The following is a 21915-nucleotide window of genomic DNA, read 5'->3' on the forward strand; positions in this document are numbered from 1 at the left end:
GATAGTCCTTATCCCACAGCGCAATCACAATAAAGGCATTTAAAAGTCTCACTTTTATTGGTAAAATAAAATCATTCCGCTAAGCAGTCCATCTTCTTTATAAGAAACGGCAACGTCCTGAAAAGGATGCTGCTAAGTTGTAATCAGTATGCACTTGAAATGATGGTAAGTTAATTTTGGCTCAGAATGTGTTATTTATAACAAATAAACATACTAAAAAGAGTTCAGATGTTTCTCTTCATTAACAGTTTGCATTTAGGTATTAAAAAAGGCACTGAGTAGGAAAATTACAAACAAACGTGGCACAGCAAATGAGATAGCCTGGCTTCTCCTTACGTTGCTTAGGAAACAAGTGATTCAGGACTAGTTTAAACAATCATTTATGTTAGCATTCCTTTATGCTAGTGTCAATGATAATTTTAGGAACAAATAGGTTTTGTAAAAATATTATTGACTTTGAAATATAGTACTTTACCTCTAGATAGATATTTTTATTTTTTTTTTTAAAGATTTTATTTATTTATTTGACAGAGAGAGATCACAAGTAGACAGAGAGGAAGGCAGAGAGAGAGAGAGAGAGGGAAGCAGGCTTCTTGCTGAGCAGAGAGCCCGATGTGGGACTCGATCCCAGGACCCTGAGATCATGACCTGAGCCGAAGGCAGCGGCTTAACCCACTGAGCCACCCAGGCGCCCTCTAGATAGATATTTTTAAATGCAGAACTGGGAAATTTTGATGGGTCTCAATGGCTTCATGAGATTTTGAACATTCCTAAACGACCCAATTCACATGTATGTAATTTGCATGGATAACTAAATTATGTAATTTGTCCTGCTCTTGTGAACTGGGCTATTGCTTTTCTTTCTGGAGCTTTTGGAAGGATTATATTTAAGGTGGAGTCCATGTAGTTATCCTTTGAGATCAGAGATCGACAGTTCTTTTTTCCTGTGAAAGATCAGATAGTAAAGACTACAGGTTTTGCAGGTGATAACATCACCCGCACAAATCACTAATTCTGCCAGCTCAGCACAAAAGCCCCTGGAGACAGCGTGTGAACTGATGAGCATAGCTGTGCACTATTAAAACTTTATTTACACAACTAATGAATCATAACATGACATCAGAAACTAACTATGTACTATACAGTGGCTAACTTGAACTTATAAAATAAAATAAAACTTTATTTACAAAAGGAGGCAATGGGCTGGATTTATCAACCCCTGATTTGGATTGTCAGTTGCTGAACCTGAAAAATATTTCACATGGCTTATCGGTGTAAAGTCATGTAACACAAGAAACAGTGATATGAGCAAGTCATTGGGGGACCCTAAAAAAATCAGATTTCCCTTTACTTGCATGCATGCAAAGAATAAGATTCTGCTCCTCCTGTTAACACTCATGGGAGAATAAATTTCATGGAAAAATTAATTTCCTATGCATATGGGGAGATCACATCCATAATATTCAATCATTTATTTAGAGAGGTGGTGCTTTCTGTGTATTTACATAGGCAGCATATCGAAGGCTATGTCCTAGACCCCTTTCTGTTGGGAAAAATTAGTAAATTGGCATTTGCTAAATTTTCAAACACAGTCTTCCCTTTATCCACAAGTCTTTAAATAATACACATTTAGTGGACCCGATTTTTCTCCCCATAGCTATAGATTAATCTTCTTAAAGGTAGGTAAGATGCAAAGTAAAAACAGAAGTAATAGAATTTTACTCATTATAGTAAAGCAATTCCTTTTAGAAATCAGTTTGTATTCAAAACCACAGATTTTGCAGATCACGTGCCTGTGTAAATAACAACAGCATCGTATTTTAGAATTTTGTGAAAATTCCAAACGTTTATATTACACTTAAATTTTTGGTGTTATGTAGAGTTCTATTGTGCCCTGGAGGCTGTGTTAGGCCCCTATCTAGAGAAAAGCATTTTTTAAAAAATGAAGCTATTTCCCCAAATAATGATGCAGTTGAGGTCTGACAGTAATAACCAGAGAAAATGTTTTCAACTTCTATTTTAGATCATTTTTCCTAAGATATTTCAAATAGCCACTATCCAATCAGAGTGTGATTCCTTAAATAAATTCTTCAGTAAGCTTTCGATCGCACTGCTGGAAGATATCCAGGAAGGCAGTGTTCCTATTTACCCAGAGGTAACAAAGATTGATAGGAAGCACATTTCTGAACAGAAGCTGTAAATGGCCAGGCTTTGATGCCACCTCAGAGCTAGAAATTCAAGAAACACCTTTCAGAAATTGCTTTCCAAAATTGTCTTGCCCAGAGTTAATTTCCTAACCCCAATGCCTTCAGTTCTCAACGCAATGCAATGCAAATCCCTATAGAGAAGGCAGAAAAATGAATTGTGCTGCTTTAAGAACTTTATGTTCAAGTAGCAATGTCGTGTGCACGATGAATAAAAAATGTCACCACAGTGGTAATGATTAAAAACTTAATTGTGTTCAGAATGTCTGAAACACATATATAAATTTTAAAAGAAAAGCTGCGGAGAGAAACATTTTTTTCAACTTTACCAAACTACATTTTCCAATCGAAGTATGGCATTCTAAAAAAGGTACACTTTTTAAAATGCTTATTAATGCATAACTTACATTACTAGGATTTGATGCAGTTTTTCTGGCCAGTGTATCCTGTGGGCACTTATCGATTTGTAAAAACGGATTTAAAGTATGAAAGGAAAGAACAAATATATATTTTATAGGGCTTTCTTGAAGGCAGCCATTTGCCTCAAAATAAAACATCTTTGGAATACTTTCTAGGAAAATGTTGTCAAGGTTACTCAGCTTCAAATTTGACCTATCTTGACACAGAATTCCTTCTTTAAAGGACTGTGTTCATCACTGTGGGGTATGTTGGGGGGGGTACCAACAGTTCATAACAGATTTATAGACTTATTGGACAGAATAAAAAAAGCATTCACAGCTTCAGTAGAGGTAGTATGGGGCGAGTATGTCATGCATAAACTAAAATATAATAGGAAGTAATCAAATAGCCCAAATTACAGAATATTCTTAAAGACTACAATTTTAGAACTTTCAAGCATATTCTTGGAATGAGTAAACCCAACAGATATCCGTAAACGTAATTTTGAATCAGAGGTTCCTAGTGCATAAATGACTTGTGTTGATTTCTAGATGCTCTGAAGCTATTCATTTATTTATCCAACATGTGTATCTTGCTGACAGTAGAATAAAGGCACAATCCATGACAAACTGTCACAAAGCCCAGCTGAGTGTTAGTGAGACTTTATTGCATGTGTGTCGGAGAGTGTGCTCATATGCACGGGGAAACTTGGGAGCGAAGAGAAAGTCTCCTATTACATTTCAAAAGGCTCAGTGGCAATACGGATTTGTATATGTGGGGGAAAAAAGTACCTACATTTGTAAAGGTAAGTCAAAAACTCAAAGTCAGATAGTAAATTGGTCCCATTTAGCACTAGCCTTGACAGACCTCCTTAAGAAGTCTCAGGGCTGCAGTGAGTCAGGACTCTACCTATGTCTTTGATATTATTTGCATAAGGAGGACCAAGATATTAAAGAGTAAAATCCTGAATGTCATCACATTTTAACAGAAACCACAAAATGCATGCACAGATAAATTTTGGTTTAAAAAAAGGTGTCTTATTCTTTTCTCTGATGCAATTGAGAATTTAAATTAGCCTACAGGTTAATCAGTTCTCTTCAAACAATTATAAATTCCTAAAGCAAAGGATTAGTGAGTCAATATTTATTAGTTTCTGCAGACTCTTAGATTTAAATTGATTTTTTAGATTGCTTACTGCACAGCAGGAAATCACATGTAGGAAAGGAAACAATTGTTTACAGTAACCTTTGTGTTTTTGAAATATTAATTTAATTTGAAAAATGTAGTGGCTAGACAGAAGTGCAATAGGAAGCGTATGATACATAACGAGCCTAAGACAACATTAGATTAAATAGAACAGATAGAAAGTAATAACCTTTTCAAAAATTAAAATTATTTGTGTATTCCACTTTTCTTGACTCACAATGAAAGGAATGTAGCCACCAATAGTAAGAATAAATTAGAGCAGTATCTGCTCCACATTGAGAATGACTGATGCATGTTTCCTCTGCTTGTTTCCTTGTTAGGGCTTATGGCCAGAAGAGATTCCAATTTTAAGTACCAATTTCCCTTTGAATTATTTGAAATTGGAGCTGCCTGATATGAATGACTTCCCATGAAATGAAATTATAGTTAGGCTCACAGACTTACCTATAAAACTGTAAATGCAGTAATATGTATGCATGGGCATGCTACTAATTTTATTGAAGACTTAACCAAGCTTTCTACGCAACTAATATAGATCATTAGCAGTGTTCATGTAGGCATGGAATAATGATTCTCTGGAAAAAGTTTCTGTCGATCTCTCTTGATTTTAACCCTTAAATTATTACTGACCGGTAGGAGGAAAAGGCATAAGATGGAAGGGATTCTAGGGAGAAAAACTGAGTCACATCTTCAAGGAAATGTGTAAGGAAATTTATTATCACTTCCTTGGAAAATGAATTCTTGTACTTGATGTCCCAAAATTTATATAAAAAGGGAGCAGATGGTCGGGGAGGCCGCCATTTTGTCAAAATGAGTGTCGCACAGAAACAAGTGAAGGTTATTTAGATTTGAATAAATTGTGATTTTACTGTGAACCTTGTGCAACTGATTTAATCCTAAATCCTCTGGCTTTTAATTTATGAAAAGTTTAGGTTATTTGCCTGAGTACCCTTGACCCAGGGCAGACTGAACTGTTCTACATTATTGTTACTTGATGTACTCTTTGATTTCTTTTTTAATCTGGAAGCTTCATTTCCTTAAGAGGGAGAAAGTTTTTAAAGTCTAAATTCTTGGGTATACCCCAGAAGCTTTCAGAGTTTTCCTGGCCATTAATTAGTTAAAAATAAACCTGCATGCAATTAAGTGGCCCAAGGTAGATCTCCAGATAGGTCTGTTTTCTGAGCTCTTAACCCTTTTGCTGTTAGCCGCCATATTTCATGGCTCCTTTATTCCACAGTGTCTCCCTGTGACACATGTGTGAGGATCTTAAGCATTTTGTCAGTGAGAAGTTATTTGGTCCAAAGGTACTGCACAGATCAATGGCAGAGGGAGGACCTAGAACCAGGACAAGCCAGCACACTTGGATTTTCTGCTCTGTACTTGAAGTGATTTGTCCATGCCCAAACTGATGTTTCTGTACAAGAACTACCCCTCAACTGCATGTTTTCAAACTCAAGAGGTGCCATGTCCTATTTTTTGGACCACCATGGTATCTCTGCAGCGAGGGATTGAGACCCTGAATCTCCGTTTTCATTCCACCCTTCCTTTCCACATGCCTCTCCACCACATGCAGGCAAGTAAGGAATCCTAACGGGTCCCACCTGATGAAACTCATCACAATTTTTTGCTTCAAGAATGGAAAGTATCATTTCTGGAGGTTTTGGGGATTTATTTTTAATTGGCCCGTGTTCCCCATTTCTTCACTGGAGGCTGTGTAGTTTCTGCTAGTCTTGACATCCGAGAGCCTCCAGGGACACATCTGCCAGGACTGTGGGCTGTGAGCTCGCACCTTTGAGCCCCCTCGGGGGGAGCCCTGCAACACCTCTGAGCCATGTGCCCTCATGTGGGCGGCGGAGCTCGGCACCGTGGAGTGCCCACCGAATTGGTTGTTATTTGAGGGAGTCCTACATTATCATTAACTAAGGACCTCAAGAATTGGATCCTTCCTGAAGCCTCCTCTTTTTTTAAACTCTTTGGGAAAATGAGGCATTGAGGGTTGTCCAATGGCACAGAGGAGTTACTGGGAAAATCTGGAAGCCAGATCTGTGCCCCAATGCCAATTCCCTCTCTGGCTTTTTGGGCAGAAGCGTTTGTTGCTTTCTGTGAATGAAACGTTATGTAAGTGGTGGAGAAAGTGAAAAGTTAGGAGCAGAAAAGGAGATAGGGGTTTTTTTTGTTTTGGGGGGTTCTTTTTGTTTTTTTGTTTGTTTGTTTGTTTTTTATAACCAAACAACAAGAAATGTGTAGAGCGTGACTGTCCAAACTTGGAAAAATGTGAATCCAACGCAATAAAAATTTCAGACCAAATTGCGGTACTCTTGGCTTCTAGTCCTGGCTCTGCCACCGTGTGCCTTTGGGTAAAAAACAAAATCACCTCCCTGGCACTTTGCTTCTGCCTTTTCAAGAGAGGAATGAAATAATACCGAATGCCTTTTTTTCATTTTTCATTAGAAATACGGTATTTCTGTTCCCAGAGGATTAAGTGCCATAGAGGATAGTTCAGCAGTACAACTTCTCCCTCAGTAAGGTCTTTTAAGGGTTAATAAAGACAGGGTGTGCTGGTATTTGCACACCTCTTTAAAAAGAGAAGTTCCCTATGCGGACTCACGGAGGCATACCTGAGCACTGCTTCCTTAACCACCCGCCATTTGTCCTGTTCAATGTGCACGCCCAGAGAGCCGTTAATAGTTATGTGTAATGTGTTTTGGAGTGCAGTGTATTGCTCTTTTCTGAAACTTTTTTCCCTTTCTTTCTTTTTTTTGTCAACTTTCTGCATTGGCAGAGCATCTTGGGATTGAATTTATGGGTATGAACCAATCATCATTCCTTTTAGCCTGCAGAATTTAGAACCTATGAGCTGAAATCTTTTCCCTTCCTACTCTTACCTTCCAGTTCCTAACTAATTTCCTTTTCCTTCAGAAGGGATCATACAGCTATAACAATGATTTCTCTGCTTCTAATCTATGATTAGTTTACCGAAATGTCACTGAGTGCAGCAGTTTCTAGATTCCCACACTTCACTTAGAGTTTAAAAATCACATCACCTACTGCAAAGTCATATATAGCCCACGTTCCTTGACCCTCTGATTGGATCTGACCAGGCTGTTATTTCAGAGCGGGCGGGGGTGGGGGGGGAGGGGGTCAGGAGGCGGGGGTGGGGGGGGAGTAAATCGGAGAGGTGCGTAAGGCTATGGGAGGAACCAAACCAGGCCTGAGAGAACAAAAGAAGCTCTAAATGCATCAGCTTAAAAAACACACCACATCTTAGGCAGATGAGAATGTGACATACACTGTAAAAAATCACCCACTTGATACAGTAACATAGAAAGTCCTTATACTGCAACACGATATTGTATCCACAGACTCTGATTTTCTGGGGATATCCAGTCCCTCCTCTAGTCAACTTCATTATCTTAGGAGCAAGGAAATAGAAAATAGAAAGAAATATACCCAGTGCTATTTTAGGTGGAAATTCTAGTGCTAATGGAATTAAACTTGAGTCACTTAGATTATCCAGACCTGTAATCAAATAGAAATGTTCACACTGTAAACATAAAATAGTATCTCTTATGAGCCTATGAATCTGGGGCATAGTCCCTTTGAAGGCCTTTGTCCTAAATAATTGGGAGACAGGGCCAGTCTCGAGAGTAGAGGGAAGCCATTCTGTCATCCCAGAGGCTCCCTGAACACCTCCCGCAGTGCTGGAATGTGGCCGTGGGTCAACAAAGTGATGTCCTGATTAGCAGCTGGTGTCGATGATGTCATGCAATGAGGGTGCCCTGCAGCATAGCTGCTACTCTCTTTTATTTTTTTTTTTTTGTGCCCCCCCCCCCCGCTACTCTCTTTTAGATGAGAGCATCACAGTCCATACCTAATCTACGTTCCATAATTTCTGTAAAATAAGGCTGTTGTAAATTCTGTCTGTGACAGGGATAGAAACTCAACCAATTGCCCATCCCCACCCCCAAAAAAACTTTGAAGAGAAACTATTCATTTGTTGAGAAAACCCCCGCTTACATGTGAGTGATCCTTTGCACATTGGAGAACATCTCCCAAGAGGGAGAAGCACGAAAGTTCCCTCCAACGCCGCTCAGGTGGCAGGTTATCTACTTGACGAGAGGGATCTGTTCAGATCACCTCCCTCAGGATAAAAATTGTCCCACTACTAAAAAGGCTTACCGGCCTTTCCTGCAGGGAGGAATAAAATCTACCATCACCTCCTCCTTTTCCTTAATAGCATCTCTGTCCCATTTTAATCATTTTAGGGTCTAACTAGAATTTAATATTTCTATTCCCAGACAATGAGGTAGGGCAATGGGTAGTTCAGATATAGGACTTCTCCCTCAGCGTGATCTGAAGGGTCAGGAAAGGTACATGGTGCTGGCACCGGCGTACCTCTTAAAGGCGCACGGTCCAGAGACTCCATAGTCCCATGACAGCCAGTGTACTAAGCCAGAACATTCCCTTTAAGGAAAATCAGACCTTAAAGGTCAATTAACAGTGAGAAAGACAAGGCTTCTGTCTCTTAGCCTGGCTAGATCAGACTGGAAAACATGCTTGATCTGATTGACTTCAATGCGTCCAGCCAAACCATAGAGTAAAGACTCAGAAGCATTTCCATTCATTACGGCAAATCCGCCAACTGGACTGACAGATTCTTTTTTTCAGCACTGCCTCTAATTTGCTCTTGCCCTACTGACCCTGTCACACTAGGGAAAAAAATAAGGGGAACGGGGGTGAAAAGAACCCATTGTTTATATGATTGTTCATCAAGTAGTTTTAACACATTCGTAATGTGGCGGGAGGGGGGGATCCCCTGATCTAGTAAATCACTGGAAAGTGAAATATAAACGAAGATGAGAAAACATAGAATGTATTCTGTAAATGCTGTTGTGAATACAGAATCTTAATCCTACATCTGTATTCTAAGGGCCTTGTCTTTCATTGGTTCATTTTAGCACTTTGGCTTTATACACTTTGGCCTTCACTGAGCTTGCCTTTTTATTTCCATGACCAATTTCACTGGAAAAACATGTGTCTTCCCACATAACCTGGACAGAGCGGTGAGTCAGCGTGCCACATCTGCTGACAACCTGAGGTTGATCTATTCTTTTATGATTAGCAACCACCAACAATCTTGTCAACAGAATCCCCAGGAGTACCCAGGATGCCCTTTCCCCCTTCAGTCTTTAGATACATCCCGTTTTTGTAGTTGTCAGAAGTAACTTACCAGCTTTTTCTAAAGATGGGATGTTAAAATGCCAGAGCTACCAAGCCCTCACCCTTTCAAAAGAAGCCAAGAGAGTGAGCGAAAGAGGGCACGGTAAAGCAGGGATTTCATTTTCGTGGCAATGATACTTGAACGTGGCTGTTTCTAAACCAACCGGTCACACCCAGAGGAGCCCTGCAACCCCCGGGCCCCTTGAGAAGGGACTGGGGGTGGCGGGGACGGGGGGGGGGGGGGGGGGCACCGCCTCTCCTTCTTAGACTAACGCTAAAAAACGATCCACAGGCCAGGTCTCCGAGGAGACCCCTGGGGCACCCACTCACAGATTACCACCTTGTCAAATGTGATTCCCTGTCCTGGGGCTCTGGGGGAGGGGAGGCGGCAGACACAGCAATTAACACAGAAGCATTCACATTCCACATCCTCAGCTGACTTTCTCGGCACAAAAATATGTGACCCCACTCTATGTCTCCTGGGTCATTGTCTCACTGCAATGCACCAGCTGCTTTGCTTCCTAATTGTGGCTTCCACGTGACGGCCAGCCTAGGGTAGGCGTTATGCTGTATGGGGTCACCCTTCCGACTTCGCACCCACCCTCTCTTCCCACCCAGCATTTCCTCCCTCTGCTTTTCTTTTGTTTATTTATTTTTCCTCCCTTAGTATCAGGCATGCCGTCCCAGGGACTTCAGATGGCTCCTTCACTTTTAATCTTGTTTTCCCTCCCACCTGCCTTCCTCCCTCTCTCCGTCATTCTGTCAGTCTGTCTGTCCTCTGGGTTTGTTTCCCCCCCCCCTCCCACTTCCGACCCTTTTGGTTTGTTTTTGTATAATTTCTGCAGCATTCTAGTCTTTTACCCACTGACTTCTATTCTCCTTCTCCTCCTGTTAATAATCAGTGCTATATTAATTTGATTTGACAATGTTCCTGACCTGTTAACTGGAATTTGATTACCATGGGCTTGGCTTGTAGGAAATGTTTTGTTTAATGATAAGGTCTACTGTATCACAGAAATTAAAATGCACTTTTTCATTTCAAGAAAACTTCCTGCAACTCGCCCTCTTTCAGTAAAGAAAATTGAAAATGTTCCCTAAGGCCCCATGTTGATGTCCAGATGAGAGACCTCGATTTGTATAATACCCCCCGGTTTTTGACCAGCTCATTAATCAATTTGGCAAGTTCAGCTTACAATGTTTATGATGTACCAGTCTGAGTTCTCTTCGTCAGTGAACTTGTGAATGTCCTCCAATAAATGTAATTAGACTGGTTGGAGGCTCAGTTCCTAAGAGATCAGGTTCGCCATTAAATCTGCCAATCTCGAGAAGAGCCTGACCTACCAAAGTATAATCAAGGGATCCCTCCCCAAAACGGATTTGCAAATAGAAAGACTTCCGTGAATAAAAGACCAGTTGCATTGAAGAACCCAAAGTTCTAAGCATCACCCTCCCCTCGTGTGACCTCCTTGAGCTGACATGCCAAGCCCTCACTATAGGGCTGTAAAATCTAGTCCAAGTCGCATATCCCGTGTGCTAGTGGTTTCTTTACACACATCAATTAGGTTTCTAAGTACAGTCAGTGAAGTGATAATAATTGTCCTTCAAAGGACAAATCTCCATCTTGGCCCCGGACTATCCTACCCACCATATTGGATTTTCTCTGATACAGTGCCCTGCTCTCCCCACCGTGGCGCTTATAACATGTTCACATGTTACCTTTAAATTGTAGGGATCCTGCCTCGGTATTGTTGCTAACTACAAGTCAAGCTCATGTTTGCAAATGTTTTTGACTTTATTTCTTAAGTTAGAAATGGCTCCTTGTAAAGACCACTGGAATATAAACTGGCTGGGAAATCAAAAGAGATTTGGGAGGGGAGAAGAGGGGAGAGACGAGGGCGAGGACTGCCCCAGTGGTTCCAATCCCAGCTCCTTTTATTGGCTTTGATTCCTGTTGCCTTTGCAAGAGTTTTGGTTTTTTAAATTAAAAACTACAGTTTTAACTAAATCATTATTTTCTAATTAATGTTTATGATTTGCCAGTTTAATGCATATATATTTATAGCTTTTAAGTAAAGTAATTTAATAGTATAATTTCTTATTGCAAATGGCCCCAGCTGCCTTAGCTGTTTAAGCTCAGAGTATAACGCAGCCTATGCTGTACCTTAAGTATGTCTGCAGAAGTGATGAACTGTCACATATTTACTTTCTTGTGAACATGGACAGTGCCATGCCGCATGCCAACTATTCAGTTATTAAGTCCTGGTGAGTGTAATGGGGCTTTGGTGACGTGTGCTCTCATCCCTTTCCAGAAGCGGAGGAGCTCTACCAGAAGAGAGTGCTGACCATCACCGGCATCTGCATCGCCTTGCTTGTGGTTGGCATCATGTGTGTGGTGGCCTACTGCAAAACCAAGTAAACCTTCCTCCTCCGTGCCTCTCTCCCCTCAGCACAGAGAAGACGGCTTAGCCGGCCCAGGGCTCTTCAGAGAGCGTTTGCAACAGCCTAGTCTTGAAAAGCGGGAGTGGGGAGGCAGGGGGGCGTTTCTGCTCATTTTTTTTTCCTCTAAGTAATCTATTTATTTTGAGGACTTTTTCTGTAACTAGAAAGCTTTGCCTATTTGTGTGAAAGGGTTCAGAAGACTTGTGGTCATCGGCTGTGACCTGTGACCTGGGAAAGGGTTGGAGGGACGGGCTTGTGGGGCAGGTATGTGTGGACGAGGGTGGGCCCGCCACATCCTGAGAGGACAATGGTCGGCCCCCAAGGTGTGCCTGTCATGTCACTGCTGAAATTGTGTCCCACTCTGCACTCAGACTTAGGAGCTAAAGGAAACTATTTTTTGGCAGTGGTGGCAGTGAAGGTTTTTTAAAACATTATTGCGATGATTTGCCTGTTCCCTCTAATGAGCTTACCAGTTCAAATGCTCTCAAAGTGCGGGATGTACAAAAGGAATCTCATGGGAGGAGAATCAAGCAAATCTTGCTTTGAAAGAAAAGAAAACATTAAAGCAGATTTGTGTTCAGTGTGTCTGGTCCCTTAAGCTGGGTCCATATTAACAAATAGAATTACCGTGTGACCTGAATTCCCTTCACTTTTCTCTCTTACATAGAACTTCTGCTTCAAATAGGAAATAATGTTAACAGTTTGTTTTGTTTTGTTTTGTTGCTTCATCACATAAACTCTCTGACCAATCTTGGGGGCGGATATTATCATGATCTGAATGTTGCTTGAGGAACAAAGACAATATGTTATTAGACCCTAAAATTAAGGAGGAGGATGGCATTTTCTTAATATCCCTGATTTCATGGGTTGCCAGGAATGCATAAGTGATAGAGATAAGCCTAATCTACCTTCTGAGTCTTATTAGATTCAATCTAAGTATTTTAATATCCATTACCTAGTTCTACCAAAAAGTGTTACTAGAGTAAGATCATGTTATAACTGTGCTAAATCTACAGGCAAAATATGTACCTAGCTGCTGTCTTATACAATGCCATTCATGCACACCTACCGTGTAGAAGGTACAGATTCAAAATTAACCTCATCTCCTTAAGAGACACACAGGCAAAATTATGAATGAAATCAGCTTTATCAAAGGCACAAATTGGTACCTAAGACAAATGACCATCTGTAAGACTCGGACAAAGATGGATAGATCTTGAAAGTTGGCATTTGAGCCAAATATCAACTTGATTTATCTTATCTTCTCTCTTTTTTTTTTCCTATCTCTCAGCAGTCCAGTTAGATTTCTGTAAGAATCCCCACCCCAGCTCCTTAAACGTATTCGCTAAGACTGTGTGATTCCACCTCTGTCCGTAGGCAGATTCCAAGACGGAGTGGCATTTCCTCCACCAATCTCCTACTTGACTTACATGTTGGTAGAATCAAGAGTGGACTGTACCAAGAAATGTAAATGATAGAAAAAAAATAAATCTTCCCTTTTTCATATCCAGGAAACAACGGAAAAAGCTTCATGACCGTCTTCGGCAGAGTCTGCGGTCTGAACGCAACAACATGGTGAACATAGCCAACGGGCCTCACCACCCCAACCCGCCCCCCGAGAACGTCCAGCTGGTGAATGTATGTTGAGTCTGGCCAGTGGAAAAGCTCAGCATCTCTCCTCCGTTCAGGCACCTTGACGTTTATTTTCTAAAGCTCTTAGGCTCTTAGCTACTGTCATTAATCACCATGGCTTCCAGGAATCCAGGGTTTCACCAGGACAAAATAATGGGAACATTTTTTAAAGTGGATTTGGTTACTGTAAGACCAGTACATTTCCTCTCGTAAAGTGTTCATTAAGGGGTTGGAATAATAATATTGGGTTTGTTCTACAGGGAGGGCCTCACTGGAAGAAAGAAAAGAAAAACACATAGAAAAATAATGAAATTAATGATCCAAGAATCAGAAGGAATTTTTTTTTCATGATTTGAAAATGAAGGCTCCTCCAGTGTCTGACAACCAAGTACTGATAACCGAGCTAAGGGCTTCAGAGTGACTTTTATTAGAGGCATCTCCCAAGACCTGATGATTTACTGATTCTGATTTACAAAGGAAGAAGTTAGGGCATGCAAGGGCCAAATGACTTATCCAACTCCCTTCTCAGTAGCCAAAGTGGGAGAACATAATGCTTTCTTGTTCCCTGACTCTTTCTACCTGATGTCAAACTCTCCAGATTAAATATATCTTTGATGACTCAAATATTCTGTTTAAAATTTACCAAGCACTCGGCTTTTAAATACAACTAGGTCATAGAATATTACATTCTGGAGAGTCTTTGGATGTGATCTTTCAAACCTCCCCTTTTTACAGATGAGGGCCGGAGCTAGACTCCGCTTCCCTGGCTTTTAAAGTATCATTCTCCCTATTCTACTGTAATTTTTCCTGTTCTCTGCATTTCCCTCAGGTGTTTGGCTTTTTATAGGCAAAGCTTGAAGGTTACATTGCATTACTATTTTTTGTATCCTATAGAAAAAATATATTTGTGGAGCAAATGTATCCTAGACCCAAGTTCAGAGTTGCTGGTTAGTCAGCTGGCAGCAAGTCTTGTAGCAAGGACCTTACAGAGAGGAGTAACATGCTGATACATTAGTTCCTTTGGCTTCTTCCCTCCCCTTACCAGTGTTCATTAGAATGTTCTGCACAGTTGATAAATGCATTCAGTCCATGCAGACACACCTACAATCTGTCACTATGTCTGTTATAATATATAGGAAGCAGAATGGCTGTTCGCATTCCAAATATCTCACAGGCTGTGTTACTTTGGGCTTTATTTAATCTGTCTAAACCCCATTTCTTCATTAGGACAGCAGGCCTAAAAATAACACCTAATCCAAAAAGTTCTTTGAGCATTAAACAAGGCAATCCATATAAAACACTTAGCCCAGTGACATGCAGTGTGTGGTCGATAATTGTTAAGTATTATTTTCATTAGACTCACCAAGCTTCCATTGTCTTTCAAGGACCAAGAGGGAGACGGTACACAGTCTAGAAAGAGCTCATGAATCATGACCTCCCCATCTTTTCCTTAAAGCAAGTGAACCGCACATCCCAGAAAGAGCTACATGGGCTAGCCTTTTCACTAAGAGAACCAACTAGAGAGTTTCAAGCATAACTCAAGTTCTATATTTTTGGGGTTTCCATAAATACATCAGGTTCTTTTACAGCCCACGGCCCCTTGCTTATAAAGTGCCCACTTCATCTGAGAGTGCTCTTTTCCATGCCTTTTTCCGTTTCTCAATTCAATTTGGTGTAAAACGAACAGCATTTAAACACAACTTTGAAATGTATCTCTTTCACTGATTAAGGGCAGGAATAGCTTGTGCGATTGGTGATGAAAATAAGTAGAATCTACTTGCGCTATATATAGGCCTTCTGTATATTGTGTGCTCTGTCAAGATGTGTGACCTTGACAGCTTCTCTAAGTCCTTCAGATCTCTCAGTGGCCTTGTTAGCCTTACCACGGACGACAATTTGAAAATTTCAGTGCTATCATCAGGGCAACATGGGCCCTTGGAGACTGAAAAAGTAAAGTAGATCTAAAATACAGAGATTGTAAAAAAACTTTTTTAAATTTTTAAAAAATATCCTCTCCTGACTTGAAATTTGGGATAAGACAAACCATCTCTATGCTTTTGTTTCCTTCAGCCATCTGTTAATCTTCTTCACCCACAACAACTATGACAAAAACGAACATGGGGCAGAAATTTATCTTGAATTCCACCCACGTTATTGGTTGGAAATAAGATGGAAGAACTAGTTCTGTTTCTGATAAGATGCAGTTAAGATCGCAGAAGCCACACTACGTGCGCCTCCAAAGGATGCTTCATTAATTTCATTTACTGAATTGAAAGGCCATATAGCCAGGAAGGGATTTGCCATCTGGCCATTGGAGAAATAGAATGTATCATGAAGTATATGTAGGAGAGCAGGTTTTGTGTGTGATGATGATGATGTTCCTGTTTTGATTAATAGGAATCTTCAAGTTGTGTCTCTTTGTTTATCCAGCAATACGTATCTAAAAATGTCATCTCTAGTGAGCATATTGTTGAGAGAGAAGCGGAGACATCGTTTTCCACCAGTCACTACACCTCAACAGCTCACCACTCCACCACCGTTACCCAGACTCCCAGCCACAGGTATGAGAATGAAAACCATTGCATGGCACTACTCCACGAGAGAACTTCTAGATCTTGCCTTTTGCTCTCACTGCCTAAGAAAGGAGCAGGAGACACATAGGAGGCAAGGACGTATAGCAAAATGTATGATTCGGGACAAAAACAGACTTTGGACATCAAGTGACTCTGCCATTTAATTGCTGTTTAAATTGCAGCCTCCCATTTTTTCAGTACTGAAAGTAAAAATAATAGCTATCACAAGATTGTTGTTCCCCATTTTAGAGACTGTCTTTATTCATGCCTAACTACTCACTGAATTGCTACAATAGAAAATGTGTGTCCTAGATGCTCTATAGTAATTAGAAGTTCACCCCTTCCAGTGACTGGGCTGCCCTTGGAAATGTCCAATAGCTGAACTTAACCTCGGGGATTCCCGTGTGAGAGCATGCTACCAAGGGCAACATGGGGCTGCCCAGTGTAGCTTATGGGCCAAGTGTCTCCTTAACCTAAGCCTCTCGAGAACAGAGAGATTATAAGAACACTTAGTACATACTGACATTTGGTAAATATGTGTTGAATGGATGAACAAGTAAATAAACTCTATCCTTACAAAGCCAAACAAAATCAAGATCCTCTCTAGAGCAAGTAATACTAATTCTATTCTGAGATGAGTAACATTGTCATCAAATGCTGATAGACCTAAGCGGAATAGTTACCAGATCACTTCCTTTCATTTCCATTTTTGCAGATCCTTAAAAAATACATATGTATCTCTCTTTTCCTCTCCCGTTTCCCCTCTAGCTGGAGCAATGGGCACACTGAAAGCATCCTTTCAGAAAGTCACTCGGTAATCATGATGTCATCAGTAGAAAACAGCAGACACACCAGCCCGACCGGGGGCCCACGAGGACGACTTAATGGCTTGGGAGGCCCTCGCGAATGTAACAGCTTCCTCAGGCATGCTAGAGAAACCCCTGACTCCTACCGAGACTCTCCTCATAGTGAAAGGTAAAACCGAAGGGCAAAACTACCCCAGAGGAGAAAGCACCCCAGTAGCAGAATCCCCATGAGCACCCGTGGTCTCACCTATGGAACTCTGCTCCAACGAGACTAAGGGGCGGCAGTTGCCCCTTCCAGTTCCCTAGTTGATGAAGTCATCTTTTTGTTTGACTGAACTCATTTCTTCTGAGCTGCTCGCATGGTCCCGGGGCCGACGGGCGACAGATTCTTAAGGAGCGGGACTGATTTGACGTGTCAGAGGCAGCTAACCCAGAGGTCGCAGCTCTGACCTTAGGCTCACACCCACTCTGAGCCTCTGTTTTCTCGGTTGTAACTTTAGAGAGATGGCACCAGTGATTGAGAAGGACCCTTCTATAATTCAAATTTGCCAAGTTATCCAAATTCCGGTCTAGCTGGTCTCGTGATCTCGGGTGCTAACTTTTTCTTACCTTCCAGCCTCTGTTAAATCAAATCAAGGGCTGTGTCATTGCTGACTCTCATGGGGAACTGCTTACGTTCCACCATATAGTATCCCTTTTACAAAATTCTAAAAGAAGGGACAAGTAAATCTTTTGTATGCTGCTGACGCAGTCTTCGCAGGGGGTTTTCAAAGCAGATATTGTTCTATTCCAGAATGTTCTGGCTTTCTTCTGGGGATATTGGATTGGGTTGGGGGGGGGGGCACAAGGGTTATAGACAAGGTAAAATCAAAAACAGAGGGAAGGAAAGTAAGAGATGCTTCGTAGGAATACTGAATTCATAGATTCTCTTTATTCATTTTCACTTAAATTGGGAGAGAGTTATAGCCAACCAGCATTTGTGGCAGTATCAGTAAGTTGTTACTTGTTTGTTTCCAAATCCAGAGGGCTACTGCCTGTTTGTTTACTGTATGATGATCTCAGTGTAATCCTTGACCACTTGCTGAAAGGTTTACGTGATGTCCATTCCATACCTAGTTACGTGGGTAGGGATAATGCTAACGGACCCTTTCCACTCATAGACTGGCTGGGAAGTCCTTGAAGTAATGAAGTAATGAAGTAATGAAGGATGACTGGTTCTGGGCCAGCAGGTCCTGGAGAGCTTGCTGATCTCTTCTTCAAGGGTCTTTACCCCAAAATGGTATTTCAGAGCTTTTTGGAATGAGAGGTTGCTCTGTCATTCATCTGTGAAAATATAGGCATGGTCCCAAACTGGTTTAAAAACCTCAGTCTTAAATTCATATAATTGTATCTTTATGTATCAAGAAACTCTATCTTAATCCAGTCTTTTTTGGGACCGGAGAAAGAGGCGAGGGATCAATTCTGTCTTCATCACTCCATGTGATATTTCTCTCTAAAGGCTAACGTTTTCCTGCCGTGGTAGGCTTCCGTGCACACCACAAATACTATCTAGGACCACAGAATCCACCTGAACCTCAAGAGCTTGGAGAGAAAAGATGAATCACCTTTATGTGTTGGCTGAATCTGGATTAGCACTTCTCAGAGAGCTTAATTTAAGTATCCCCAGAACAGAAGTTGGAGCCTCGAGCCCCAAGTATTTCCATCTCTAAACACCTTCCTGTTTTAGACACAGATAGACCTCACATCTGTATGACTCTGAATCATGGCAGAAGAGCAGGAAAGTTCATAGGTTTCCTGTTCCTGTTAGCTAGAGTTTGAATAATGGTGTCCTGTGTCATCACAGGTATTGTCAAATTAGACTCTGTGAATGCCAGCGTGAAGAAAAAAGTGTTTTGGTGCTATGCATTGGCAACATTTTTATCAAAGTTGAGAAATGTGACTCTGAATAAGCCACATCTTCTTCAGTGCTAACTCAGGCCTTTCTTGTTCTGGAGAAAGAAATCATGACATGGTTTAAAAAAAAAAATGCATTCAATGTCTTGACAATGAGATTTATAGAGCACTGCTGGATATAACGTGACGTGAGGTAACATGGTACAGCCAGCCCTGAGCAGTCACAAAAGCTAAGCCAAAGACTGATGTAGCCATGGGTTTTTGACGCGAGGTAGACTGGAGCTTGGAAGTACCTAGAGCGCCAACATAAGGTTCTCTCCGGCTTGTTTCTAAATGTCTTGGTCACTGGGATGGAGAGTTGCAAATAGAATGTTAAAAGAAGTAGCATTTCATGGAAAAACTGAAAGCACACAAATGTGTTACACTGTTAACCAGGAATAAATCTAAGTTACTATGCTCTTTTTTTTTCATAAGACATAACCTTATAGCTGAGCTAAGGAGAAACAAGGCACACAGATCCAAATGCATGCAGATCCAGCTCTCAGCAACTCATCTTAGATCTTCCTCCATTCCCCATTTGGGCTTCATTCTCTAAGACCCCTTGGCCTTTAGGAAGGTATAGTATTTAAGTAATACTTCTTTCCCTTCCAAATCCCTGCGCCTTGGTCCTTGTACACTGAAAGGTTTCCAGGACCCAGTGCCCTCTTGTCCTGACTCTGATGCTTTTATTTAAAATCACGATGAACTTGCAAACCCCCAAAGCTTGGATGAGTTAGGCAATCTAGCTGATCTTTGCATGTACTCCCGTGAGGAAACTCTTGGCTACATAATTCTAGATTCCAAGGGTGCCGAATGTCCTTAGTGTTAAAACTCCAGAAGTGTATAATGCATAGAAATTCTTTGTTTTCTGAATGTATGATATCATGCCTTCTGTCCCCTTACCCTCCCTACTCTCTGCCTTTTCTTATGTCACACTCATGCGGGGTATTCTGTGCTCACACAGGTATGTGTCAGCAATGACCACCCCGGCTCGTATGTCACCTGTAGATTTCCACACGCCAAGCTCCCCCAAATCGCCCCCTTCAGAAATGTCTCCACCTGTGTCCAGCACGACGGTATCCATGCCCGTCATGGCAGTCAGCCCCTTCGTGGAAGAAGAGAGACCTCTGCTTCTGGTGACACCACCAAGGCTGCGGGAGAAGTATGACCATCACCCTCAGCAGTTCAACTCCTTCCACCACAACCCCGCCCATGAGAGCAACAGCCTGCCCCCTAGCCCCTTGAGGATAGTGGAGGATGAGGAGTACGAAACCACCCAGGAGTACGAGCCAGCTCAAGAACCTGTTAAGAAACTCACCAGTAGCCGGCGGGCCAAAAGAACCAAGCCCAATGGCCACATCGCCAACAGGTTGGAAATGGACAGCAACGCAAGCGCTGAGGGCACTAACTCAGAGAGTGAAACAGAAGATGAGAGGGTAGGGGAGGATACACCCTTCCTGGGCATTCAGAACCCCCTGGCAGCCAGTCTTGAAGCACCTGCCTTCCGCCTGGCGGACAGCAGGACTAACCCAGCAGCTCGCTTCTCGACGCAGGAGGAATTGCAGGCCAGGCTGTCTAGTGTAATCGCTAACCAAGACCCTATCGCTGTATAAAACCGAAATAAACACATAGATTCACCTGTAAAACTTTATTTTATATAATAAAGTATTCCACCTTAAATTAAACAATTTATTTTATTTTAGCAGTTCTGCAAATAGAAAACAGGAAAAAAAAACTTTTATAAATTAAATATATGTATGTAAAAATGTGTTATGTGCCATATGTAGCAATTTTTTACAGTATTTCAAAACGAGAAAGATATCAATGGTGCCTTTATGTTCTGTTATGTTGAGAGCAAGTTTTGTACAGTTACTGTGATTGCTTTTCCACAGTATTTCAGCAAAACCTCCCATATATTCAGTTTTTGCTGGCTTCTCGTGCATTGCATTCTGATGTTGACGGGATGTATGATTTGCAAGACTTGCAACTGTCCCTCCGTTTGCTTCTAGTAGCGCCCGATCAGTACGTCTTGTAATGGCACATCCATCGAAATACTCTTCTTTTTTGTACGAAGTTTTCTTTTGCTTTCAGTATATGAAATGAGTTGTGTCTCCTCTGCCAGCCAAAGGTTCGCTTCACTGGGCTCTGAGATAATAGTAGATCCAACAGCATGCTACTATTAATTACAGCAGGAAACTGCATTAAGTAATGTTAAATATTAGGAAGAAAGTAATATTGTGATTTTAAAAAAAAACTATATTCTTAATCAGAAGACAGCTCGCTCTCGCGAAAATGAGCTACCATTTGCTTTATTTGGGTTTATTTTTCTTGACAAAGAGCAACAGTTTGGGGGACTAGCATAGAAAATGGATTCTGGCTTGCTTTTCGGGGTAAACCCATTACCTTAGCAGAGGACTCCACCTCAGTTTCTGGGGGAATGACACAGCAGGTCATCTAGTTGAAAATCAAACCGTGGCAAAGAAAGGTGCAATCGTTCCTGACTTGGGTTTCTCGCTGACTCGGGAGCTGGCCATTGGTTGTGTCGTATCAGCTCATGAACAGATGTGTTATGGCACAAAATGACCATGAAATGACGGCACACTCAGCATTTTGTGTGAAATACTTCTGCCGTGAAATACGCCTGCCATATGCGGTGATGACTAGTCATCCTAGGGAAATAGGTCTGTTGTAGAGTGTCTAGAAGGAGTGAGTGTGTCTAGAAGGCACAGGTGTGACTTGGGTGCGGTCTTAAATAGTTGTGCTGCCCACGCCTTTCTCCTCATGATTTTCCTCTTGTTTTTTCAATGTTGCCTCAATCAGGTCATAACTATGCATGAACATTTTTGTCAGGAATGGCCAACGTGCATGTGATTTGTGATTGGCAAGAGCCTTCCATGAGTGATGATTCGTCAGGGAATGTGGACAGTGTTGGAAAATTGCACCTTTCCTTGCAGAAGTGACCCCCACCTGTGTCCTGGCCTCTCCATCTGCAGCCTGTATTATCCATTCCCCACCCCTTCTTTTGCTTTACTGTTACAGAACAGGATGAAGATGGGTCTGAGCTTCGCCTGTTCTCTCTGATTGTAAGTCCAAGGAAAGCCCATAGGCATTAACGTTTGGAATAAATGCTAATTCAGGAAAATAAGGGGATTTTTTAAAATGCAGCCCCCATTTTACACCCTGCCTGACATCTGTCAAATCAGGCTAGAGCTTTTACTTAGATTCCCTGTGGCCTCCTGGGATCCATGGGGTAAAATGGGAAAAAGGTCGGCAGGGGGTTGCAAATATGAGGCGTGAAGAGAGCAACGTTTGCAGGTGAACTGGATTTAGATCCTCATCGAATTAGATCTTCATCAAATGTCTGTGTTCAAATTCTCGGGAAGAAGGGACGTGGAAGGAGGTCTTGGGAAAATGTGGGTTGGACACGAGTCATGTCATTAAGCTCCTTTCATGTTTCTACAACCCACAAAGATGTCTGTCTGCAGGTCCTTGAAGTTTCTCTGA

The 21915-nt window shown here is 41.6% G+C and overlaps 1 protein-coding gene across 12 annotated transcripts in view; it reads left to right on the forward strand.

Annotated features, from left to right (window-relative positions):
* The window catches only part of NRG1 (neuregulin 1), a 228900-nt gene extending 207334 nt beyond the window's left edge, over positions 1-21566 (forward strand). For 4 of the 12 annotated variants that reach the window (XM_047716950.1, XM_047716951.1, XM_047716948.1 and 1 more), the window contains 5 exons: positions 11339-11441; positions 12980-13106; positions 15531-15661; positions 16442-16648; positions 19376-21566. In XM_047716950.1, coding sequence (XP_047572906.1) covers positions 11339-11441; positions 12980-13106; positions 15531-15661; positions 16442-16648; positions 19376-20024 — 1217 coding nt within the window. In that variant the 3' untranslated portion in view covers positions 20025-21566. Of the gene's footprint in view, positions 1-6591; positions 6616-11338; positions 11442-12979; positions 13107-15497; positions 15662-16441; positions 16653-18846; positions 18989-19375 lie in introns of those variants that run through there. The other 8 variants (XM_047716953.1, XM_047716954.1, XM_047716952.1 and 5 more) reach the window with 4 other exon arrangements.
* Positions 21567-21915: the final 349 nt, after the last annotated feature.

The sequence above is a fragment of the Lutra lutra genome, chromosome 2 (genome assembly GCF_902655055.1).
Source record: "Lutra lutra chromosome 2, mLutLut1.2, whole genome shotgun sequence".
Taxonomy (NCBI): Eukaryota; Metazoa; Chordata; class Mammalia; order Carnivora; family Mustelidae; genus Lutra; species Lutra lutra.